General features: G+C 37.8%; 1 protein-coding gene across 1 annotated transcript in view; it reads left to right on the top strand.

Moving 5' to 3' along the window:
* The window catches only part of LOC121384976 (A disintegrin and metalloproteinase with thrombospondin motifs 4-like), a 40,381-nt gene extending 16,133 nt beyond the window's left edge, over positions 1-24,248 (top strand). The window contains exons 5-14 of the mRNA XM_041515485.1: positions 1,550-1,655; positions 3,279-3,360; positions 4,053-4,142; positions 4,737-4,885; positions 7,486-7,629; positions 14,463-14,633; positions 15,371-15,482; positions 17,173-17,316; positions 21,975-22,026; positions 22,927-24,248. Coding sequence (XP_041371419.1) covers positions 1,550-1,655; positions 3,279-3,360; positions 4,053-4,142; positions 4,737-4,885; positions 7,486-7,629; positions 14,463-14,633; positions 15,371-15,482; positions 17,173-17,316; positions 21,975-22,026; positions 22,927-23,441 — 1,565 coding nt within the window. The 3' untranslated portion in view covers positions 23,442-24,248. The remainder of the gene's footprint in view (positions 1-1,549; positions 1,656-3,278; positions 3,361-4,052; positions 4,143-4,736; positions 4,886-7,485; positions 7,630-14,462; positions 14,634-15,370; positions 15,483-17,172; positions 17,317-21,974; positions 22,027-22,926) is intronic.
* The last annotated feature ends 3,307 nt before the right edge of the window (positions 24,249-27,555 follow it).

Below are 27,555 nucleotides of genomic sequence, written 5' to 3'. Positions count from 1 at the left end.
GTTACTATTGTCACCTATGGTTTTTGATTTGGTGGTATACATTGTATATATTGAAATGGTCCGGTCAGTGTATCACGACTGTTATATCAAACTTCAAAGGCTGTGGTATGTGATATCCTGTCTTAGCGAGGGGCACATAACCATTCCCTTGCTACTTAAAAAATGTAGCGGGTTTCCTCTCTAAGACTATGACAGAATTTCCAAATCTTTGACATGCAGCAGCCGATGAATAATGTACTCTAGTGGCGTCGTTAAACAAAACGAACGTTAAGTGTATTGGCAGGGAGAGTTAATTGCTTGTTTTATTAAAGATAATAAAGAAAAGAGTATCACGTAAACTTGTTTAGTCCTTTGTTTTATTAAAGATAATAAAGAAAAGAGTATAACATAGACTGGCCTAGTTCCTTGTTTTATTAAAGATAATAAAGAAAAGAGTATTGCGTAAACTGGCCTAGTCTCTTGTCTCATTACAGATAATAAAGAAAAGAGTATAACGTAGACTAGCCTAGTCCCTTGTTTTATTAAAGATAATAAAGAAAAGAGTATCACGTAGACTGGCCTAGTTCCTTGTTTTATTAAAAATAATAAATAAAAGAGTATCACGTAGACTGGCCTAGTCCTTTGTTTTATTAAGATAATAAAGAAAAGAGTATAACGTAGACTGGCCTAGTCCCTTGTTTTATTAAAGATAATAAAGCAAAGAGTATCACGTAGACTGGCCTAGTTCCTTGTTTTATTAAAGATAATAAAGAAAATAGTATCACGTAGACTGGCCTAGTTCCTTGTTTTATTAAAGATAATAAAGAAAAGAGTATCACGTAGACTGGCCTAGTCCCTTGTTTTATTAAAGATAATAAAGAAAAGAGTATCACGTACACTTGCCTAGTCCTTTTTTTATTAAAGATAATAAAGAAAAGAGTATCACGTAGACTGGCCTAGTCCCTTGTTTTATTAAAGATAATATTGAAAAGAGTATCACGTAGACTGGCCTATCCCTTTTTTTATTAAAGATAATAAAAAAAGAAGAAGAATATAACGTAGACTGGCCTAGTCCCTTGTTTTATTAAAGATAATAAAGAAAAGAGAATCAGGTAGATTGGCCTAGTCCCTTGTTTTATTAAAGATAATAAAGAAAAGAGTATCACGTACACTGGCCTAGTTCCTTGTTTTATTAAAGATAATAAAGAAAAGAGTATCACGTAGACTGGCCTAGTCCCTTGTTTTATTAAAGATAATAAAGAAAAGAGTATCACGTAGACTTGCCTAGTCCTTTGTTTTATTAAAGATAATAAACAAAAGAGTATCAAGTAGACTGGCCTAGTCCCTTGTTTTATTAAAGATAATAAAGAAAAGAGTATCACGTAGACTGGCCTAGTCCCTTGTTTTATTAAAGATAATAAAGAAAAGAGTATCACGTAGACTGGCCTAGTCCCTTGTTTTATTAAAGATAAAAAAAGTATCACGTAGACTGGCCTAGTCCCTTGTTTTATTAAAGATAATAAAGAAAAGAGTATCGCGTAGACTGGCCTAGTCCCTTGTTTTATTTTAGATGAGACTTCGAGTGCCACTGCCAGCATGAAAGACACAAAACGGCATAGCACAGAGAAACATACGGTGGAAGTGTATTTTGTCGCAGACCATACCGTGTTAAAAGGGTAAGGCAACAATTGCATCAATATCTTGGGCACAGGTGTGGGTGTCATGACACGTAGACACGAGTGTTATTTTAGGTTTTTCTTTACAACATGCAACAACTGTCACCTTTGTGTAGTCTGCTTGTCCTATTATGGGCATCTTAGGATGGGGTAAGACCGGGAGAGGGCGGGGGTGGGGGTGGGGGAGAGTGCCATTATGAGATGCCCCATACTACTACTAAGTATACTACTACTACTATTACTACTGCTATTACTACTACTACTACTACTACTACTACTACTACTACTACTACTATTTCTACTACTACTATTTACTACTACTACTACTACTACTATTACTTCTACTATTTCTACTACTACTACCACCACCAATACTACTACTACTACTACTACTATTTCTACTACTACTACTACTAGACTACTACTACTACTACTACTACTACTACTACTACTACTACTACTAGACTACTACTACTACTACTACTACTAGACTACTACTACTACTACTACTACTTCTACTAGACTACTACTACTACTACTACTACTTCTAGACTACTACTACTACTACTACTACTAGGCTACTACTACTACTACTACTACTTCTACTAGACTACAACTACTACTACTACTACTACTACTACTACTACTACTACTACTACTACTACTTCTACTAGACTGACTACTACTACTACTACTACTACTACTACTACTACTAGATTACTACTATCGCATATCGGTGCGTAATTAATTATTCTGACCAGGACGTAGCCCAGTGGTAAAGCACTCTCTTGTTGCATGGTCGGTCTGGGATCAAGCCCCGTCGATGGACCCATTAGGCTATTTTTCATTCCAGGCAGAGCACCACGGCTTGTATATCAAAGGCTGTGGCATGTGATATACTGTCTATTGGATGGTGCATATAAAAGTTCCTTTGCTACTAATGGAAAACTATAGCGGGTTTTCTCTCTCAGACTATGTCAGAACTACTAAATTTTTGACATCCAGTAGCTGATGATTAATAAATAAATGTGCTCTAGTTGTGTAGTTAAACAAAACAAACATTAAACAAATTTGTTTAATTATTCCTTGCCATTCTTTACCAGTTCCCTACTGGTCCAACGGGGGTGGACTTTATTTCGTCTTCATACGTCCGCTCTAGTGGTGTCGTTAAACTTTAACCGTCCGTCTGTCCGTCTGTCTATCTGTCACACCTAGTCGTCCGACCTCTTTTGTTTTTGTTGTTTCTTTTGTTTGTTTGTTGTGGGGTTTTTAGTTTTCCTTCTTTTTTCGTTTGTTTTGTTTTGTTCGTGGTTATTGTTTGTTGTTTGTAGTGGGTTTGTTTTGTTTGGGGGTTTTTTGTTTGTTTTTGGGGTTTTTTTTTGTTTGTTTGGGGTTGTTGTATATATTTTTTTTTTTTTTTTTTTTTTTTTTTTTGTGGGGGGGGGGGGGGGGAGTTTCGTTATGACCAGATGCTGATTAACATTTACGCGAGTTTATTGAAGGGCCACAACTCTGTCAAGCAATGGAATTTTGAACCGTTGAACATAGGATGCCGGTAGGGGTCGTGTGTTGCTTTAGCAGAACTTGCGATGTTTGTTATTGCGTGTTTGATTTCATTTACAGTTGGAGAGAGAAATTCCCAAGTGAAAACAAACAGCAGGTTAAAAATCGGATGGCTCTATATTACACAGGGATAGCTGAATCGGTATGTGCTCTAGTGGTGTTGTTAAACAGCAGGTTAAAGACCGGATAGCTTTATATTACATAAGGATAGCTGAATCGGTATGTGCTCTAGTGGTGTCGTTAAACAGCAGGTTAAAAACCGGATAGCTTTATATTACATAAGGTTAGCTGAATCGGTATGTGCTCTAGTGGTATCGTTAAACAACAGTTTAAAGACCAGATGGCACTATATTACACAAGGATAGCTGAATCGGTATGTGCTCTAGTGTTGTCATTAAACAGCAGGTTAAAGACCGGATGACTCTATATTACACAAGCATAGCTGAATCGGTATGTGCTCTAGTGTTGTCATTAAACAGCAGGTTAAAGACCAGATGGCACTATATTACACAAGCATAGCTGAATCGGTATGTGCTCTAGAGTTGTCGTTAAACAACAGGTTTAATACAGGATGACTCTATATTACACAGGGATAGCTGAATCGGTATAATTGTGCTTTAGTGATGTCATTAAACAGCAGATTAAATACACAGGGATAGCCGAACAGGTATGTGCTCTAGTGGTGTCGTTAAAGACAACAAAGAAACTTTAACTGAATCAGTAATCTTCACATAAATAGTAATCAAGTTTTTAAAATTGAGACTTTATTTATTTATTTATTTATTTATTTACTTATTTACCTATTTATCTATCTTCCTATTTATTTACTTTCAGATAAACTTTCATTTCGAGTCTGTTGCTCATATACCACTAACACCGAGACTGGAAATAAATATTTACCTACTGGGGCTGCTTATTGTAGAGGTAACTAAACTAAATATAAAACATATAGCTCACACACACACACACACACACACGCACGTACGCACGAACGCACGCACGCACACAATTCGGCATGAGCCAATTTGTGAGGCCAGAAAGGATTTAATTATCCCCTGCATCAGTTCGATAATATCTATGCATGTAATAGTCAAACTCGATATACACACACTATATAGATATTCATACATCAATGCATACTAGCCAGTGCCAGGTCTGCCCACTGTGTCATGCACGTAAGCGGGATCGATCGCGTAGCTTTTAGGCCCCATGCATATGGTTCAGTTAAATAACATTCTTTCCGAAGAATGACTTGATAGCCGAGAGCGTATCGAGGCAAGTCTGCAAGATGTGTCCAACTCGGTGCCGCAGGCTCGATTCTCGGCAACAGCATGGAACAAATTGTGAGGCCAGAAATGATTCAATTATCCCTTGCGCCAGTTCGTTAATATCTATACATGTAATATTCAAACCCGACATACAATATATAGATATTCTCTCTCTCTCTCTCTCTCTCTCTCTCTCTCTCTCTCTCTCTCTCTCTCTCTCTCTCGTTAATTTCTATTTCTTTGTTTGCAGACCGCGGCTAATGCGCCGTGGGTCACAGTTAACCTGAAGAGTAACGGCAATCTGGACGCTTCGCCTTCTCTGTCTCACTTCAGTTCCTGGATTCAGAGTCAGACTACATTCACCATCCCACGGGCTGATCACTACATGGCATTCACTGCGTAAGAAACCCTTTCTGTCAGAAAATAAATTGAGAGTACGTAATAAAAACAAAACATACCATGAGTGCCGCTACTAGATGGTTATGGGTTTGAAATCTTTTCAAAATGGACACAGCATTCCATGTACTTTGAGCCTTTCTCATACTATTACCTTTCTAAAAACATTATATAAAATTTATGTATCCATTAATTTCCAAGATTTTAAGGTACGTAATTTTACCCTTCGTGTCATCTAGCAGAAAAGAAAAAAAACTGTTTACGTTTTTAAATATTATATTTACTTGGTCAACGTTTATGCTGGTGGACTATTAGTCCCCGAGTGCGTCATTAGCCCCGTTGCAAGTTAAAAATTGCTGTATTTTAATTTAAAATATTTACATTAATTTCGGGGACAGCTAGTGGTAGATCGCTCGATTCGCGGTCGGTCTGGGATCGATCCCTGTCTGTGGGCTCATTGTGCTATTTCTCGTTCCAACCAGTGTACCACGACTGGCATATCAAAGGCCGTGGCATGTGCTATCCTGTCTGTGAGATTGTGCATATAAAAGATCCATCGCTGCTAATCGAAAAGTGTAGCCCATGAAGTGGCGACAGCGGGTTTCCTCTCCTAATATCTCTGTGGTCCTTAATCCTATGTCTGACGCCATATAACTGTAAATAAAATGTGATGAGTGCGTCGTTTGTTTACATTAATTTCGAACCTGATATTTGTCAGTACATGGTCTCAACTACCGGTTAAAGTGTTTCTACTTTTGAAGAAGTCACATTAGCCGAGTGGATTGGACGGTGGACTGTCAAATGTCATGCGAATCAAAAGGAAGGAAGGACATTTTTTATTTAATGACGCACTCAACACATTTTATTTACGGTTATATGGCGTAAGACATATGGTTAAGGACCAAACACACACACACACACACACAGACACACACACATACATATATATAGAGAGAGGAAACCCGCTGTCGCCAGGACAGGATAGTACATACCACGGCATTTGTTACACCAGTTGTGGAGCACTGGCTGGAACGAGAAATAGCCTAATGGGACTACCGACGAGGATCGACCCTAAACCGACCGCGCACCAAGCAAGCGCTTTACCACTCGTTGTTTAATAACGTATCAAACTCGCTTTCGCTCGTTAGATACATTTTAAAACAACTCGTTGGGAGATTTATTTATTCCTAATCCACTCTAAATTCGTTATATTTTCATGAAGATACACTTGTGTTTGATTTGTAGATTATAATGAGTGTTAACTGCATATTTCAGAAAAATATTAAATGTTGAATGTTGTTCTGTCAGAGCAATATTCAACATTGAATGTTGAACGTTGAATATAGAACCAACTTCTGCTTCCCTTAATGTGTATATACGTCTAGCTATAACTACCCACGATAAACACTGTCGCCGTGACAGACCGTTTATGAAATCTGTTTTTTTAATTTTGTAATAAACGTTTTCTTAAAGTGCGTTACATAATACTGTTAATACACCCACTCATCCCCTGTAACGACACAAAACGTTTGCAGCTACTCACACCCGCCCACCCCCTCGAGCGTTACGTAATATTTGAATGACCCCCCCCCCCCCCCCCCGACCCCCTTGTTATATTGGAAGCAATGGTCCAATTTGTGTTTAACTTATATTTTATGAATGTCAATGAAGGGAACGTGTCAAACATACACACTGTCGATGGAACCGTTTAACTTTCCTCAACCCTTACAAGTAAGTTGCTGACGTGAAGTTTCCTACATTTCTTTGGCCACCGACCGAGTCTCATTTCATTGGCGATTAGGTTTATCATCAGTGTGTATTCATGTCTACTCTGCAATTGCATTTCCCATGAAGTTATCGTGTAATAACAGTGTACGTTTACGTGGTATCTGTGTCACAATTGTATTGCTTTTGTATCTTTAACGTCTGTTTTCTTCAAAATATCTCAATATGATTGCCTAAATAATCTGGCTAGTTGCATAAAAACAGAGCAAGCCAGGCCGGGGGAGTGTGTATAGGCAGTAGAGCAAGCCAGGCCGGGGGAGTTTGTATAGGCAGTAGAGCAAGCCAGGCCGGGGGAGTGTGTATAGGCAGTAGAGCAAGCCAGGCCGGGAGAGAGTGTATAGGCAGTAGAGCAAACCAGGCCGGGTGAGTGTATAGGCGTGACATTAATGTTTTCGGTTCATCCAGACATGAAACGCAAACATGTAAATACCTCTGGACCAATCAGATTGCCGTAAAGTGTATAGACTCAAAGACAATTTAATTATTAGCTTTTCACAATTATTTAAGAACATGATTACAATACAAAGTTAAAGCAACACTCAGGACAGTGTTTACATCGTTTCTATATAGGCTACATGAACATTTACGTATATATATAAACACGGCTTTTAGAGAGAGAAAAAGCTGGTTAATAAATAGAATAACTCATTCGGTAGGCCTACCAGTTATTATCAAATTAATGTCCCTTGTGAAATAATTATCATTTTTCACTAGCTAAAGCTCATCACAAATGAAAATGATTTCATTCTGGACATAAATTTGATAATAACTGGTAACTCGTTTATTATCCTCTATTTATTGCACTAACTGTTTTACAGAAAGAAGCTTATTAGGAAAAGAAACCAACACATACTCGGTTTCGCCTACGTGGGTTCTATCTGTTCTACGTTAGCCGTGTCCATTGTGGAAGATCAGCGCAATCCCATAGTCGCCACTGTAGCAGCTCACGAACTGGGGCATAGGTAAGTCAATAACAATGGATGATTATGATGATGATGATGATGATAGGTATGGTGATGCTGATACTGCAGCTGGTGGTGATGATAATCATGATGAAGTTGATGATCATGTCCATGATGATTATGTTCGTGATGATGATGGTGGTGGTGATGATGATGATGATGATGATGATGATATGTATGGTGATGCTGCTACTGCAGCTGGTGGTGATGATAATCATGATGAAGATGATGATTCTGTTCATGGTGATTATGTTCGTGATGATGATGGTGGTGATGATGATGGTGATGATGATGATGCTGGTGGTGGTTATTATGACCATGGTGATGATGTCTGGACATCATGTAGCGGGGTTTTTCTCAAGACTAATTGTCAGAAGTACAAATAATTTGATAAATAATAGCTGAAGATTAATAAATCAATGTGCTCTAGTGGTGTCGTTAACTTTAAAAGTAGGGTCAACTCAAACAAGAGCCTTATGTGTTGGAAAGATGCATACCTGGACCACCAACACATACTGACATTTTAACAAATGAAAAACGCGTAATTTTAGAGTTAATAAAAAAACATGATTATTCCTACTAACTGAGGGCAGCCATTTTGTTTCGTTTTTGTGACGTTCGGTGGTATAGCTTGGGGCGAAGTGACGTCAGCTCCGTCCATGTCCTCTATGCACAGTGTAAACAAACGCTCTAATTTACGACAAGGTGCTTCGCTTTCATCAACATGACTTGTAAAACAACATAAATGACTTGATAGTATAATAAACTATTTAACTAAATATATTTCAATTTGCATCAATAGAACGAAATGGAGTTATAGTATTTTTCTTTTTTTTTAAATGCAAAGAAAAAAATGCATATCATTAGGCCTATTCATAGGGTACGTTCGAGCAAAAACGACCACTCACGATACCAAAGTGATACTTTTTTTTCTTTGGGACGACGTAATTGGTAAGTTTTGTGATTTTAGATGGGAAAGTTTACTTAATCAAGGTTTTTACAGAATTCCTTACAGTAATAAAGTAGGACGGCTGATAATGTCCATTACGATTTGAGGGTAACCGTGCGGTTATCACACAATACCCTGTGATCTTAATACAATAGGCACGTGTTTTTAGTGTGTCTAGACATTTGTATTAATACCATTATTCTATTGTCTCCTGTAAACCCTATCTTGTCACTACCGTTCTTATATCATGTTCCTCATATGCCGTTGTGTAACGGCCTGAGCGTAATACAGTTCTGTTCTGACACAGTGTCTGGGGACCGTCTAAATATACACCTGCCAATCAGGAACCACCGGTACAGGCCACAGAAAGAAAAGACCAATTAACCAAGAAAACACTCCGATTATTATTTCAGTACAGGGGTTAATTTATGTACAAAACATAATACAGTTATTTCAACACTGACAATGGTGGTTTATTTTGTATTGAACAATAATATGTAATTGTTGCTGGCTTACTGGGATGGCTATTATTACAGAACATTGCGATGCATCCGCAAAAATCAGGTATGTTTTGTTTCTTCAGTTCAAAGACTAATTCCTGACGTGACACGTTAGGTATTACGTAACCGCCAGCTCGCCAGAGGGTGTATTCACTGAGATGGTACAAAATGGCTGCATCCGTTATATATAATAGCCGTCACATCTAACCGTTTTATTAATTAACTATACGATTATACTTGTTGATATTAAGCAATAATGTGCATTATATGTCGTTGAATATACATACCGGACCAAATGCCTTAATTGTCCCCTCCTTTAACTTTGGCGGTGATGTGATTATGCATACGAAAATACTTGGATTCATTAGCTATAGATTTGTGTTTTCTATAGCAGGGGCGGGATGTAGCCCAGTGGTAAAGTGCTCACCTAATGCGGGGTCAGTCTATGATAGATCCCTGTTAGTGGGCCCATTTTGGCTATTTTTCGTTCCTGTCAGTACACCACAAGTGGTTTATTAAAGGCCATGACGTGTACTATCCTGTCTGTGGGATGGTCCACACAATAGATCCCTTGCTATTAAAGGGACATTCCTGAGTTTGCTGCAACTTTTAAGATGTTATCGAGTAACAGAGCCTTTTTAACGATTGTAACTACAGCTCAAATATATTTTTCTGCATAAAATATTGGTGGCTGTATATTAAACGTGTTTCTGATGGTTCTAATATGTTTACTAAGTTAAATTTTATTTTATTTCCTAAAATATAATTTGTTTCGTACGTACGAAATTATTTGAAAACAGAATCCAGTTTGGGCTCCTTACAAATATTAAGACGACCAGAAACACCGTGAATGTACAGACACTGATATTCTAAACAAGAAAATAAATTTAATGTGTAAGTTTAATCGTAGAAATATTTTATTAGTCGGAAACATCTTAAAATGCAGCAAACTCAGGAATGTCCTTTTAATGGAAACATATAACGGGTTTCCTCTCTATAGTCCATGGGCCAGATACCGAAACCCTCCCCCCCCCCCTCCCCCCTCCCCCGGGGATATTTAGAGACAAGTATGTTGGTGGATTAAAAAAATATCGCCATTTGAATAGGGGTACCATTGCACATTTTGTGTCCCAAAACTTGTTCCGTTGAAAGTTGTCAGCATTGTGGCATGTTCTTAAACTTAATGACTTAAATAACAATTTAGAGGGAACACAATGACAAAAAACATTCTGAACAAATGTGTAACAAATACTTGCCTAATGCTCATTTCAATATTTGTCGTAAGTATGTGAAATACCCAGTGTTTTATGTGTGTATCACCAGTAAAATTTTACTGAAACAATGTGTAGAAGCCATATATATGACCAAAAGATGCTAAAATAATATGACAGTAACAAAGAATTATATTATAATATAAGAAAGTTTACTAGCCCTTAATTAATTTTGTTGAGTATACATGTATGTGTATCAATATTATGAAGATGTCCCTCTTTACTAAACACCAGTGTTAAAAATTTTAAACATCAGTTTTGTGTACCTACCATAATTTCTTTTGCATTACATGTACAAGTCATCTAACTCACAGACGTTCATCTTATACTAGTCTATGCTTGTAATATTTTTAGATTTGCCTTTATATTTACATTGTGCGTAACTTATGCTTGGGTGTATATAATTAGTTTCCACATCAAATATTGTCTAGGAAAGTTTTGACTTCCTTTCATATTCCTTTGTATTTTCATGCAATTAAAATACGTCTGTCATGTTCACAATTTCTGGTATTCTCCTTCTCCAGACTCTACTCTAGTTCCTCCATCAGTATGTCCATCAGCTCTCATGGTATAATATCACTATTTCATCACTAGTGTTCCTTCTGAAATTTCTCAGCCATATGACCATTTGGATGGGGAATAGCCTGAACTGTCTGGTATGACTGATACCAAATGACAACTTGGCAATTTGTTCTCTTTATGTGCATTCTCAGAGCATTCGCAGTGAATACATGCATGTAGGGTGGAGAAGGCTGATTTATACTCTACTGTAATTCAATATTATCATCCTTGGTTTGGCAACAGACATTTCCAGATATTTCTCAAGTCATAATGTTTTTTTGTGTGTGTGTGTGTTATTCGCACCTGCACTCCCGTAAGGTATATGAAATTATCTACTTCTTAAATATATGAACATCAATTTTTACTGAACTTCCATGAGCTAACAACATTTCAAGGAAGTCTTGGTGTTGCTTGAGAATATTCAAAACCACCAGTTTTCCATTCTGCATAAAAGCACTGCTGGTATCATAGCCAGTAATGGCAAGCACAGCTGGAATTGCTAGTTGGTGTCTTCCCTGCACCCTTAATGATGCTGTGCACATTTATAAGATGCCTCTTGTTGCCAACTTGTCTATAAAAATGTTCGTATCTGGGATGGTAACCTGGCAGCAATGTACAAACATTGAAGTATAATCTTTGTTTCTGCAGCTTCTTGTGTACTTTACAACTCCCTCAGACATGGTTTGCATTTGAAACATGTACTTTATCTCACAAATAGAACCCTCTTCCCAAGAAGCTGAGGGCAGAGTTTACTTTTTTTCATTTAAAAGGCAATGTCTTCCAGTCTCTTGAGACCATTGTAGGGATTCCTTAGATCAAGTGTGGCTTGGAAGAACCCCTTTCACATGCGAAATTTAGTGCCAAACCACGAATGGTGTTATTATGCTACTGTGGATTAGTTGCAAACCTTCCACCCAGGAGATATTCCCTGAAAATATGCTGTACCAATAGAGCAAATTGCAAGAGAGCAAATTGCCATGGTCTCATTTGGTATTAGTCATATCACAAAGTCCAGGGTATTCCTCAACCACATGGACATGGCTGACAAATGTCCAAAGAAATACTGAAGCTGAAGTGGATGGTTTGTGATCTGATGATACAAGAACTGTTGACATATTGAGGGAGGAACAAGAGCAAAGGCCTAGACCAAAAATAAGAAATTACAGATATTTTGAACATGATAGACATTATATTTGAGTCAGATGATAAGACTGAAATAGAAAAGAAAGTCCAACTGCTAGATATGCCTGCTGACTATATCTGATGTCAATTATATACACCTAAGCATAAATTAAAGGGACATTCCCGAGTTTACTGCAATTTTTAAGATATTATCGACTAACAGAGATTTTTTAACGATTATAATTACGTATCAAATATACTTTTCTGCATAAAATATTAGTTTCTGTATATTAAACGTGTTTCTGATTGTGCTAATATTTGTACTAGGTTAAATTTCATTTTATTTCCTAAAATATGTTTTTTCGTACGTACGAAATGATTTGAAGACAAAATCCAGTTTGGGCTTCTTATAAATATTAAGACGACCAGAAACACATCGAATATACAGACACTGATATTCTAAACAAGAAAATATATTTAATATGTAAGTTTAATCATAGAAATATTTTATTAGTCGGAAACTCAGGAATGTCCCTTTAAGCACAATTTAAATACAAATATGTTTTTAAAAATAGTACAAGCTTCTGTGAGATAGATGAATTGTAAATGTTTTAGCACACATACCGAGGAAAGTACTTATAATTGGCTGGTACTAAGAACAGAGGGACATCTTTATAAATTTGTGAACATAGTATATAAACTCCATATACTGAACCACATTTGAATAATGAAGCCTCAATATGTTATAGAAAAAAGCCAGGTCAATTTGTTTTTTTAATAGCAAAAGCTTCAGGCAATCCTAAGTATGTGTATACATAGAAATTAATACATTTCTGGCATTTCTTAACTTATTTTAAGAAGTATATAATTATTTATACCTCATATTATATTGTTTTGTAGTTGTTATTAACATCTACTTTATAGAATGAAAGGAAGAATGTAGAAATAGAAAATTGTAAACTTCACATACATCATATTTGGGTCACATACAATGATTGAGAATTGGGAATGAAAGTTAGATTTTTATAGTGCTAGATATTTGCCTGACGACAATACCCTACCTATGTAAATGTCAATTATATACACCAAAACATAAGTCAAGCATAATATAAATAGAACTGCAATTCTAAAATATTACAAAAAGCAAAAAAAAAACTGACTATTATAAGATGAACTGTTGTGAGATAGGTGAATTGTATATGTAATGCAGACTTGCATAGAATGGTATGAAAATTCACTTTTTACGTTTGTAAGACTTGTGTTTAATATAAAAATATTTTAAATATCCATGTAAATTGTTTAGACAGCATGTACTGCACCATATTTAAATAATGCTGCCTTCAGATATTAAATACAATACAATAATAAAAGTTTCAGAATGTTTTAAGTACGCTATGTATATATACACATATGCATTACATATATCGGAAACTGTGCAACTTTTGCTGGTGAGTATACCCCCAGTACTATATCCATACCACATATATTGCATTGCTTTGTGGTTTCTTGTTATGAACACGTAATTTAGCATGAATAGAATTCATAATTTGGTCTCAAACCTGTTCAAAATATGTCTGAATGCTAACTTCAACATTGCCATGCAGTTTTTTCATATACTGTGTTTGTAATACTCAGGGCATTTCAAATTCATTGACTCACTATACTTAGTCAGATGCCAAAAATGTATTATTTTTTGGTGCAATACATTCACCAGTAACTCAGCTTTAAAGTAAAAGCAGTGATATAGTCCAGAATTATTTTCAAATATTTTCAAAAATTATGTGGAATATTCACCTTGATCAGAAATTTGCCCTGTTAAAAATAAATAGGGTGCCTACACTCAAACGTGCCCTACAGGCACACCCACCAACAGATTGCCTGCAGACAAGCTGATTTGAATATGTCTATGGATAGGCTTCAAAGATATACTCATCTTGAAAAATCCCTATATGGGGGGGGGGGGGGGGGGGCAGGGGGGCAAGGGGGGGGGGGTTATAGTGGGCCCATAGTATACTAAGACTAGGGACGGGACGTAGCCCAGTTGTTAAACGTTCGCTTAATGCGCAGCCGGTCTGGGGTCGATTTCCGTGGGTGAGCCCATTGGGCTATTTCTCGTTTCAGCCAGTGCACCACGACTGGTATATTAAAGACTGTGGTATGTGCTATCCTGTATATGGGATAGTGCATATAAACTATCCCTTGCTACTAATGGAAAAAATGTAGTGGGTTTCCTCTCTAAGGCTATATGTCAAAATTACCAAATAGCCGATGATTAATAAATCAATGCGCTCTAGTGGTGTTGTTAAACAAAACAAACTTTTGTCAAAGACTATGTCAAAATTACAAAAATGTTTGAAATCCAATAACGGATGATTAATAAATGAATATGCTCTAGTCGTATCGTTGAATAAAACAAAATATATTTTGCAGCTTAAACAGCAACCACGATGGTACCTGGGGATCATCGACCTGTAAATGGCCGATTGGTATGGTGATGTTTAATAGAGTCTATTACCCATCGAAAGGCTCTGCGAACATGAGACAGAACCCATGGCTTTTCTCCACCTGTTCAGCCAGGGCTTTTCAGCTCAAGTTAAGAAGGTAAGCTTTTCAGCTCAAGTTAGGACAGTAAGAGTTTCTGCTCAGGTTAAGACAGTAAGCATTTCAGCTCAAGTTAAGACAGTAAGCATTTCAGACCAATGTATGCCAGTAAGCATTTCTGCTCAAGTTGAGACAGTAAGCATTTCTGCTCAAGTTGAGACAATAAGAGTTTCAGCTCGAGTTATGACAGTAAGCGTTTCAGACCAGTTTATGAAAGTAAGCATTTCAGCTAAAGTTAAGACAGTAAGCATTTCAGCTCAAGTTATGACAGTAAGCGTTTCAGACCAGTTTATGAAAGTACGCGTTTCAGCTCAAGTTAAGACAGTAAGCGTTTCAGCTCAAGTTAAGACATTAAGCATTTCAGCTCGTTAAGACAGTAAACATTTCAGCTCAAGTTAAGACTAAGCGTTTTGACTCAAGTTAAGCATTTCAGCTATAGATAAGACTGTAAGAAGAGGATTGACCCTCACTGAATTGCCCTCCCCCCCCCCCCCACACACACACCTCATGGAGTGCAAACTGCTTGACCTTACAATACCCAGCTGCCTTTCTAAAATTTGAATAACCGTATCTACATCAAATCTAAATCGTGTAAAAGACTCTCATCACCTGTCTGCTTCTCCCCCCCCCCCCCCCCCCTCTCTCTCTCTCTCTCTCTCTCTCTCTCTCTCTCTCTCTCTCTCTCTCTCTCTCTCTCTTGACCATTTCTAAATTAAAAATCAGGTTATCTTGGACAGGGTGAGCTGCACACAGAATCACCGCCCCTCTCCCCCAGCCTCAGCCCGACTTGGTCAGGTGTACAACGCAGATCAACAGTGTCAGCTTGCCCATGGAACCAACCTCTGTAGAGTGAGTACTTTCTTCCATCCCTCGATAGGGTGTAGTAGTGAAGCCATAGGACTTAAGGCTGGTAGGTAGTGGGTTCGCATCCCGGTACAGTCTCCCAACCAGTTAGAGCTTTATTGGCTTACACACGGACTTCTCTCTCACAAGAAACCATTAACGCACTGTACCGGACAGACCGACCAGATAGTGTGTGTGTGCATGCGTACGTGCGTTTATGCGCGCGTGTGTGCGATCGTGCGTGCTTGTGTGTGCGTGTGTGTGTGTGTGTGCCTGCACGCGCGCTTAGGTACGAGTTTATATTTTTTTCCGGGGTCCGAACTAAAAGAAAATTCCTGACAATCTGAATCAGAACATTTATTGACATTTACCATAATACCTAACTGCAATACAATACAGGGTTGCAAACGAGTAGAACATGGTGAACAGGTTTGAGGCCAGCTCACTTTGACAGAACACCTCCATCGATGTTGCTCAAATACGAAGATTTGATCTAGCATTTGGGGGGGGGGGGGGGGATCCCTTGAATCCATCCTCTCTCTCTCTCTCTCTCTCTCTCTCTCTCTCTCTCTCTCTCTCTCTCTCTCTCTCTCTCTCTCTCTCTCTCCCATCATACGCTTGTGTGTGTGTGTGTTCCCAGGCCAGCGTACTTGAACGTCACTTGGATATAAGCCCGGAAACTAACTGAATCAAATTAATGAATTCTTGTACATCAGTGATCTGCCGGGACAGTGGCGGGCTACGTCAACCTAGTATAGTAGTCTTTAGCATAAGCGTACGAAACAGGTGTCTGTCTGTCTGTCTGTATGTCTGTCTGTATGTCTGTCTGTCTCTGTCTGTCTCTGTCTCTCTCTCTCTCTCTCTCTCTCTCTCTCTCTCTCTCTCTTGTTTTTGTGTGTCTGTGCGCTCTCGCATCTATGTCTGTGCGTATCTGTGTGTGTGTCTGTGTGCGTCTCTCTCTCTGTGTTTGTGTGTGAGTGTTTGTGTATGTATGTGTGTGTGTGCGTGCGTCTGTGTCTGTGTGTGTGTGTGTGTGTTTCTGTGTGTGTGTGTTTGTGTGTTTGTGTGTGTGTGTGTGTTTCTGTATATGTGTGTCTGTCTGTCTGTGTGTGTGTCTGTGCGCTCGTGTGTGTGTTTGTGCGTGTGTGTCTGTGTTTGTGTGTGAGTGTTCATAAATATGTGTGTATCTGTGCGTGCACGTGTGTGTGTCTCTGTGTTTGTGTGTGTGTGTGTGTTTGTGTGTGTATGTATGTGTGTATGTGCGTGCGTCTGTGTTTGTGTCTGTCTGTATGTGTGTGTGTGTGTGTGTGTGTGCCTGTGTATGTGTGTGTTTGTGTTCGAGTGTGTTTCTGTATGTATGTATGCGTGTGTGTGTCTTTCTGTATGTGTATATGTGTGTGTGTGTGTGTGTGTGTGTGTGTGTGTGTGTGTATGTATGTATGTATGTATATATATATATATATATATATGTGTGTGTGTGTGTGTGTGTGTGTGTGTGTGTGTACGTATGTATGTATATGTATATATATATATATATATGTGTGTGTGTGTGTGCGTGTGCGTGTGCGTGTATGATACATATATGGAGCTCGGTACTAGACGTATTGTTTTAGCTATACTCACAGAATGCTTGTTAATTTTATCTATTAATTTTTATTTCTTTATCTCTACCAATTTTCGTGATGTCTGGTTGCAGCGGATGTATTATGTATCTGATCCATCTCGTAAGCCAGATTACCACAGTCTATGTTACCACATGGCGTGCTGCAATTACACAAATACAAACGGCTGGATGTACTCAATAATGGCCCATGAATACACGACGTGTGGAAACCAAAAGGTAGGTTTACTTGTACCATATTGTGTTTAACCATTCGGTGTTAATGCTGGTAGGTACCGGGTTTCGCGAGTTTTAAAGTGCCTAATCCTAATTTTTAAAGATTATGGCGTATTTTTCACTATTAAAGCCGGTTTTGTTTAATAATTGAAACATGCATTGCTTATATGTTATTGTTTAGAATTTCTGTATCCGTATATCCGAAGTGTTCATGGTTATTCTAGTGTTTGTTATTTCACGAGATCATAATTCTAAGAACGCACGTGCTTCTTCTTCTTACACCGTTATCTGAACCTCGCCATATAGCCACGCAGTAACCTGGTATTCTATATTTACCATTTTAGGGGTCACAGGTTGGAGAACGTTTTAATTTTCTTACACCGTTATCTGAACCTCGCCATATAGCCACGCAGTAACCTGGTAATCTATATTTACCATTTTAGGGGTCACACGTTGGAGAACGTTTTAATTTTCTTCAGCAATATGGTGACATGGGTCCTGATCTACAACAAGCTAATAACATAATGAGAATGGGAACTCTTTTTACGTGCCTTTATACAAAAATAGGGATCGATCTCCGTCGGTGGACCCACTGGGTTATTTCTCTCTCCAGCCAATGAACCACGACTGGTATATCAAAGGTCGTGGTATGTGCTGTCCTGTCTGAGAAAGTGCATATAAAAGATCCCTTGCTACATTAGGAAAAATGTAACGGGTTTCCTCTGATACTTAAGGTAGTGCTAAACGTACTAAACCAACTAACTTCCGGCTGGGTGAAAGTTCGAGGTACACCCAACTTTTGATAGAGAAGTGAACACCACAAGTTCTGTGATTGGTGATAAATGTGAGTTTCATCTGGGCAAAAAATGTATGCAATTTTATTTCATCTAGTACCACTGTGTCAAGTAGCCATGTATTTGAAATATGTATGGCTACCTGTGAAATAAAGTACTCGAATTTTGTGCGGAACTAGGGTAGTCATAGACGCTACCCGTTATTTCAGAATTGAGCAGACTGATCCCCACTTTTTTCTGATTCACTTTTAAGTGTGAGGGGTGGTAGTATTTACATCCGTAGCGTTTATTTTATGTCGATTGATACGCTGCAGGTAGGAGTTTTAGCCACATGTTACTATTGTCGTCTATGGGATTTGATTTGGTAGTATGCACCCTTAAGCTGTTACACAAGGGAGTAGATACAATTGGCCGCTAAAGACAAGTGGCCGCTAATTACAGGTTGCCACATATAGAGTCTTTAAAAATGTGTTGTTGGTTTTTGTTTTACCGTATGTACTGCTAATTTGACATGTCGCCTCCTTCAGAAAAAAATGCACCTGGAATGTATTAAATTAACTATTCCCAACAAATTTGTTTTCTTTTTCCATTTAATTATTTAATTCCTGCTTCATGCAGTGTATCCGACGCCATATAACCGTAAATAAAATGTGTTGAATGCGTCGTTAAATAAAACATTTCCTTCGCATGCGGTGTATTGTCATAGGATGTGGATTTACATTTGTTAAGCATAGCCTGTCCATAGGCAATTAGACGCATTCAAAGTTATACTTTCTTAATTGATACGCAACTGACATATCGGAACTGAATGGGTACTAGTATTCCTGAAGGTGTGAATATCGGTTATTTGATGCACCGTATCGCTGTTGTTAAAATATCCTTTTTATGTAACAGAAAAACATTTAATGTGGCCGCTCAATGCAGGTATTTTAGCGATTTGGGATCCGATTTAGATATATATATATATATATATATACAGTCAAACTTCGGTATCTCGATGTTGAAGGGACCGAACCAACAAGCTCGAGATATCCGTGGCTCGAGATAAACATAATAGTCGATGATACAAATTATGCCAAACGTATTTGTTTGCAAACTTAACAACAGTCAACGATATAGTCAGAGGCGATTCGAATATTAACTATTTTGTCTATATTTTCTCTGGACATTTTTGTGAATAGCTTGATATTGCATTGTTCGTTCGAACCCCCCCCCCCCCCCCCCCCCCCCATCCCCAGTCTATGTCCATGAGTATACTGAAGATACTAATATACAAACATCAAACAATCACATTGCCAAGCTTGTAGACAATACTAGCTAGGCATGTTCAATATCCTGTCAAATAATGTCGAATCGGAATATAAATCCGGACATCAGAGGTAATCAGTGTCACGGTTTTTACCAGGTTGTGTTGGACGAGAGTCGCAAACGTTATTCCTTTGTATATATAACAATACCTAGCATATTAAAACAAAATAAAACTAAAACAATGTTAATTGTTACATTTATTCAACACAAAATCATGATTTTATTAAGAACACATTATGGTTTGTTTTAATATCAATACTCAAAGACAGTCCTCTGTCATAACCTGACTTGTGATCTGGGTTAACACGGCTAGTAGATGGTCAGTTTTTTTCTGTCGTTTCAATCCTGTTTCTCACAACATCAAGTGCATATAACGTCTGCGTCGTAGTAGGTCGTTTTGGAGGGCCAGTGGTGTCGCCGTTAACACTAGCATCATCATCGTCATCATCAGGTGTTCTGTTTCTTGCACTGATTATTGTATCAATAATGTTGTCATCGGTTGCGGTTTCATACGTGTCCAAATAGTCGTCCAAGCTGGTGTAAGTGGCAATTGGTACATACAGTCTGCTTAATGGAATGTCATCGTCTGAGTAATTTTCACTCTCTGGTTCTGGCTGGCCATCGGGTTTTGCAAACTCTGCGTGTCGGAAACAGTTCTTAATTGTGGTCGGCGTTACATTTCCCCATGCCTGATTGACCATGCGTAAAGCATCGAGCACACTTATCTTCAGGTCTTGTTTTTCATCATAGGCTTTCAGTTGACGCATAATTACCAGCCTACGGTAATGAACTATGAGGTTGTGAATAATACCTTGATCCATCGGCTGTTTAGTAATGCTAAACTTTGCACTGCTTTTATAAATGGTGCATATTTTTTGTTACATGTGCCGATTAATTTATCTTTAGTAGATAAGTAAACACTACATGAATTGCAGCGGCATGTTAAAAGAGTTATTGACAATACCTGTATGACACTTCATTACCTCTTTTATTGTCTGCACCGTTAGTAACTTAATTACGTTTTTATACTTCGCCTTCAAACTGGCATGTCCCTTTCATAAACGCCTGGATCCGTTCCAGTTTAATGCAATGTATACAGTGCTCTTTATTACTTGGGAGGAATTTAGGGAAGAAATAAAATCGATAGCCAAAGCAGGTAATTTTTGATATACTTCGAGGAAAAAACCAACAAAGTGTACCTGGGGACATCAAAATGTGCTCGACATAAGCCTGGTACTTGAGGTTAGCGTGCTCGAGATAACAGTACTCGGTTTGGTAACATTACATAGGGAAAATGCCGGGACCGGCAATGGACCTCGAGATATGTTGGGTACTCGAGGTTACCGAGGTTGAGATACTGACGTTTCACTGTATATATGTATATATTCATTCAAGGATCGACAAACCAACAACAAATTTAACCTACTGCCTTCCTATTATTTGAATATGAATTTGTTTTAAAACCGTCTATTTAGCAAAGTAAAGAGTGGGCTAAAGTAATGTTGGGTTTGCAGTGTAGAAAAGATGTCAAGCTTTCTTTACTGGAACATTACATGTTGGATACCACTCCAATGCATGTATAAGACTGAATATGAATAGGACACCAGCGGAAACAAACGACAGAGTACAACAGCTTCTTATTAATGCAAATCCTGAAAACTGGACACCTCTAATACAGGACAAAATGCCTGATCCTATGGTTTAGAGGGGTTTTACTGTATATATGTTTTTCTCCCATCCCTAGCCATGCAAGACAGGCGTATTCCATGACGTCAGCCCAAGCGGAATAAATCCGTCTTGCGTGACCACGTGACTTCTGTTGTTTGAGCTGATATTAACATTGGGTGACGTCTCGTAAACGGCAAAATAACGCAAGAAATGCTTTTTGTATTTCATAAAAACAAGGAAACCTGCTGTCATAATGAAAGTATACTACCATTTTCGGTTTATATTCAGGCCCGTACGCAGAAATTTATATGAGGGGGTGCGTAATCGACGGCCCAAAGGGCCGGAGCTGCTAGTGGGGTCCGGGGGCGTGTCCCCCCGAATTTTGTTTAAATCTAGAATGTAGGAGGTGCATTTTTCCTGCATTCTGGGAAGTAAATTTGTCACATCGTCGGACTATTTTTAAAAAAAATTTACACATCCACGGATGGACCTCGGCAGACTATGGTGGTGGGGGGGGGGGGGGGGGGGGGCTGCGTACGGGCCTGATACTTCCCAGTATAAACCATTTTTGGGTACGGTCTTTTCAATGGTTATAATTATTTTATTGTAAGATAAAAAATAGTTTTTTTTTTTTTTTTTACGTTTTCCCAAAATGCTTGTTTTTCATCTAGGCCTACTGGATGGGACACAAATAATACTCCATTATGTATCCATGTGGGACAGGGCTATTCCACCCTCAGGTACATAATATGATGTCAGGGACTCGGGAAGCCTCGTCCTTGACAACAACTTATGTACCCTCGGGTGCAATAGCTCTGTCCCACATAGACACATTTGAAGGATTTTTTAGTATATATAATTGAACGAGATGTTATTCTTCTATCGTTACAGTGGTGTATCAAAGGGCTGTGTGTTCATAGTCCGGATGCCCCGGCTGCTTACGGTAAGGGTATTACTTGGTTTAGGTATCACACCACTATTGCACACACACACACATAAAATGTCATAATAAAGTGTAGAAACAGGATTCATTCATTAATCCTGAAAGACAGACAATGTGTTGCATGCAATATGCAATATGATATATGCTGCAGAGGTTTAGTGAGACTTGTCTCTCTTGTTGGACCCGTTGACATGTCAGAATTGAGTGAAGAATGAATGAAAAAAGAGTTGAGAGGCAAGCGGCCCGTCGTCCACACAATATAACAACCCAGAACAGGGCGAGCACACAACAACAGTCACTATTACTCTACATTAATTTATTTCAATAATTAATTCCCTCTCCACTGTTATTATTTATTAAATATTAATTATAAATTTATTTGTATATATTTGCTTTAAATTTATGTTTTACATTTTTATTTCCCCCTTATTATTATTATTTTTTTTTTAAATAAACGAGCCCAAATTTAAAAACCCCCACAAAAATACCCCAAAACAAACAAACTTTATAGTTACACGACAGCTACCTACAGGTTGTCAATATCAATTTATTCTTTTTCCTTGATTTTTATTATTTTAATTTTTATTATTATTTATTGTTTTTAGGTTTTGTGTGGGAGTTTTATGGGTAGGGAGAGTGTTTTTGTATTTGCTTTATTTGGGGTGGGGGGTAGTTAGTTGTTTTGGTGGGAGGCTCCTGCCGATAGAGTTAGGAACCTAATAATAATATTAATAATAATAATAATATAATAATTTAATAATAATAATAATAATATAATAATTTAATAATAATAATAATAATAATCCTAGCAAAAACAATAGCTAATAATAATAAGAAAATAAGAAAGAAAAAAAGAAAGAAGGAATGAAGGAAAGAAAGAAAAAGTGTTCTTTATTTCAGACGACTGTGCACAAGGTGACGAGACAGGTTATGGGTGTACCCTGGCGATGTGCCAATCTATGACCGAACATGAACGGATCGACCATTGCTGCGCTACATGTCACCGAAACCCTACACCTGCAACGTCAGCTACAACGTCACCTACTACGTCACCTATAACGTCACCTACAACATCGCCTACAACGTCACCTACAACGTCGCCTACTACGTTACCTACAACGTCGCCTACTACGTCACCTACAACGTCGCCTACAACGTCACGTACAACGTCGCCTACTACATCGCCTACGTCACCTACAACATCGCCTACCACAACTACGACGACAACAACTAATGCTCCATACTGTGGGAGGTGGTGCCAATGCCGAAAATACAAACGCTACGGACTGTGTTCGCTATGCAGATACAGCAGGTGGTTACGACGTCTGTGTCGATATTGCCGATGTTGGAGGAGGCACTACTGGTGGCGCGTCACTGGGGTTGCCGTTAAGTTTGGGGCCGGGAACGTCTTGTGAAGAGTACCAGTCCCACAACACGCTGGTGCCATCTTCTATTGGTTTCCAGTAAATTATGACCCATGGACTATATTCCGCAAATCTATTATTCTTAACTGCTACTAGGTCTCTTGACGTTTTTCTTTGTGTTTTTGTGGGGTGTTGTTTTGTTGTTTTTTGTCAGTTTGTGTTCATGTTGTTGTATTGTTTTGGATTTGTTCTCCTTTTTTCTTGGCTTTTTATGTGGATTTGCTGTTAGTGGCTTTTTTCTTCTTTTTATCCTTCGTGCGGTTATTTCAGAGTTTGTGGGGTTTTGTATTGCCTAGACGGTTGTAATATAAGAGGGCGCCATGTTCTATTTGATTTATCTTCCCAATAACGTTTTGTTTTTATTATTGTTTTGCTTTTTGTTTTGTTTTTTGTTTGTTGTTTTCCGGGGGTTTTTTAATGTCTTTATTCCAGACGTCGTGGGTTTTTTATATTTCCTAGGTGATCGTAAAATACTAAATAATTTATTTATAATTATAATATATCATGCGGGCGTCTTTCATACATTTATATGCGGTACCAACACACACACACACACACACACACACACACACACACACACGTACATACACAAACACACATATACATACACACACACACATACACATATGCACAAACATACACAAACATACGCGAGCGCACACACACAAACAAACACAACACACACACACAAAGAAACAAACGCATACAAAACAAACACACGCACTTCTTTTTTCTAGTCTAATGTAGTGAAAAGTGCTTATTCCTTGCTACCTGTCAATAAAAAAAAATCGAAAATAATAGTGTTCTTGTTTCTGTTGTTTTCTTTTATCTTTTCCGAGGCTTTTTTATTTCTTTCACCAAAGATGTGCATTACCCCACCACCATTACTAAAGCGTCCCCCCCCCCCCCCCAACTTCGCATGGTAGTAGAGATGATGTTAGTTATGCCATGGCTACGTTATCAATCTGATTAAAATTAGTTCTACTGGTTTATCAGTAGATCTAACAGTATTGCATGGACTCCAATGTCCAGGTGACATTTCATCTATAAATAACAATTTAAATATCGACCAATTACACTTCGCCTTTTATAGCCTTATTCGAGAGCATACATATTCTAAAAATATTGGGCGAGACTATTTATGCAATAGACGAACTTGTTGGTCTATTTCAACATTGAAAAAACAGGGGGGAAAGTGCAATAATAAACTCTGGATTGTATAATAGTATAAACAGATTTTATGGCTATACCATCACGTTTTGTTTTGGGTTTTTGTTCGTCTTAAAACGAATTTGATATAAAATTGTATATTGAAATTAGTTTCCGGCATACTTCGTAATTCACCCGAATCATTTCGTATACCCTCGGCATAATCCCAAATGTTTTCAAATTCTTTTCAAATCACTGGCATGATTTTGCAAGTAAGGTTTTGATTGGTCGAATGAAAGGTCAACTGGACATGAGCTCCAACGGGCTGCTATTAGATCCACATATAATAGTGGAGCTAATTTTAATTAGATTGCTACGTTATGCCATGATTTAGTTATACCAGGTTTGAGATTAATGACTGATGTCAATGATGATTCACTTTCACTTGTTTATTTAAACAAAGCCGGTTCTCACATCACAGAGGCCGTCACATTAAACGACATAATATTTCCTTACGTATTCCATGTGGTTTTGTAACAAGTTTGTCCCACAGATGTTCACAGGAGGACGCCGTTGGTAACTTAAGGTTTTGTTTTCTTTAACGACACCACTAGAGCACATTGATTTATTAATCATCGGCTATTGGATGTCAAACATTTGGTAATTTAGACATACAGTCTTAGAGAGGAAACTCGCTACATTTTCCATTAGTAGCAAGGGATATTTTACATGCACCACCCAACAGACAAGATAGCACATACAACAGCCTTTGATATACCAGTCGTGGTGCACTGGCTGGAACGAGAAATGGCCCAATGGGCCCACCGACGGGGATTGATCTCAGATTGACCGCGCATCAAGCGAGCGCTTTACAACTGGGCTACGTCCTGTCACCTGTGTTTCTAGCCATTTTAAAAGTTTTTAGGGGAATACAATATTTTTTTACATTATTTGTTCCTAAGGTGAATTTAAATAACAATAATAATTCGGCCAAGGTACGATAGTGTTTTTAAAAAAGAAGGAAAAAAAGGTAAAAGCAGGATGTGTGTTTATTTTGTTAAGGTAACAAACGGAAGTCTATTATTAATAGGGTGAAAAACTCGGGATACTCCCTCTAACGACACCTCAGCACATTTTAAACTATGACTGTTTTGGTAGGTAGGTAACTAGTTTAACGTGCTCATATACCACTAGGGTTTCAAACACCGACTGTTTTGGTCTTAATTTCTGGTTATTTCGACACTTGGTTTAGATAGTGAGAGGAAAGAAAGGAAAGGAATGTTTGTTTAACGACACCTCAGCACATTTTAAACTATGATTGTTTTGGTGTTTAAAGGCGCTCAATCACGGATTTAGTGGGCCTTATTTCTCTAAATATGGATTATAAATGGAATTACATTCATTTGGAATACCAAACCTAATTATTGTATGATCCAAAACATTTTAATTAAACTACGATCGAGGGAATTCCATGATACGCTTCATTTTTAAAATTTGGAACTCTTGTGAAAAGTTATAAAATATACAATCTAATTAAAATTAGCTCCACTATTACATGTGGATCTAACACCAGCCAGTTGGAGCTCATGTCCACCAATCAAAACCTTACTTGCAGAATCCTGCCAGTGATTTAAAAATAATTTGAAAACATTCCGAATTATCCTGAGGATATACGACATATTTCGTGTGAATTACGAATGCCTTAAAACATGTTTTGTTTTATAAAATAAATAATTTGTAATGTAAAACTGAAGACTGATTTAGTTGGGGGTTTTTTTTATAAATAAATAAATAATTTTTAATGTAAAATTGAAGACTGATAACCCACCCCGTACGTATTGGTATGGTTCGCTGTACTGCGCCCACTAAAATAGACTCGCCCGATATTTTTAGAATTTGTATGCTCCCAAATAACGTTATAAAAGGCGAAGTGTGATTGGTCAATATTTAAATTATTATTTACAGACGAAATGTTACCTGGACATTGGGAACTACGCAGTGTTGTTAGCAATCCGATTAAAATTAGTTCTACTGGTCTAAATAAGGTATTCGTAATTCACATGAAACATATCGTATACCCTCAGGACAATTCGAAATGTTTTCAAATTATTTTTAAATCACTGGCAGGATTCTGCAAGTAAGGTTTTGATTGGTGGACATGAGCTCCAACTGGCTGGTGTTAGATCCACATGTAATAGTGGAGCTAATTTTAATTAGATTGTAAAATATACAGCAAAACAGACTCGTAGTGATGAGGCTGTATATACGACAACCGTATATGTATTTTAGAATTTTATATAAACGACCGCCGAGACTTGGCAAATGAGGGCCGGCTATATAATAAAATAATAAAAAATATATACATATTATTTCATGACGAAAATAACTGCGAATACGCTGAAAGAATTAAATTTTCTTTGCGTCTATACACTTTACGGCAATCTGATTGGTCCAGAGGTGCTTACTTTTTTTCGTTCATATCTCGATGAACCGAAAATGTTTAAGCCACGCCTTATTGAGGGAGCCATAGTCAGATATTTTGAAGAAAACACACGTGAAAGCTACAAAAGCAATAGATAAATGTATACGATAAATTAATGGAAAATGTTATAGCAGAGTAGACATGTAGATCTATACGCATTGATTTAAACAAAAAAGAAAGAAAAAATATATAAAAGCCTCTTCGCTAATCATGACATGAGACTCGGTCGGTGGCCAAAGAAACCATGTACGAAACTTTACGCCTGTAACTTACTTGTAAGCGATGTTCTACAGCTGTTGGCGAAAATTAAATGGTTCCACCGTCAGCATAAATGTTAGATACGTTCCCTTCTTTCACTTTCATAAAATATAAACTAAACAAGAATAGGACAGTGCCTTCCAATATAACTAAATGATCCGTAAAAATGCACAGCAGCTAGAGGAAATTACGTCATTTACAAAGAATCACCTGATT

This window comes from Gigantopelta aegis, chromosome 11, assembly GCF_016097555.1.
Source record: "Gigantopelta aegis isolate Gae_Host chromosome 11, Gae_host_genome, whole genome shotgun sequence".
In the NCBI taxonomy this organism is placed as follows: domain Eukaryota; kingdom Metazoa; phylum Mollusca; class Gastropoda; order Neomphalida; family Peltospiridae; genus Gigantopelta; species Gigantopelta aegis.
Note: the sequence above shows the minus strand (reverse complement) of the source record. Positions and strands in the feature narration are given on the sequence as shown.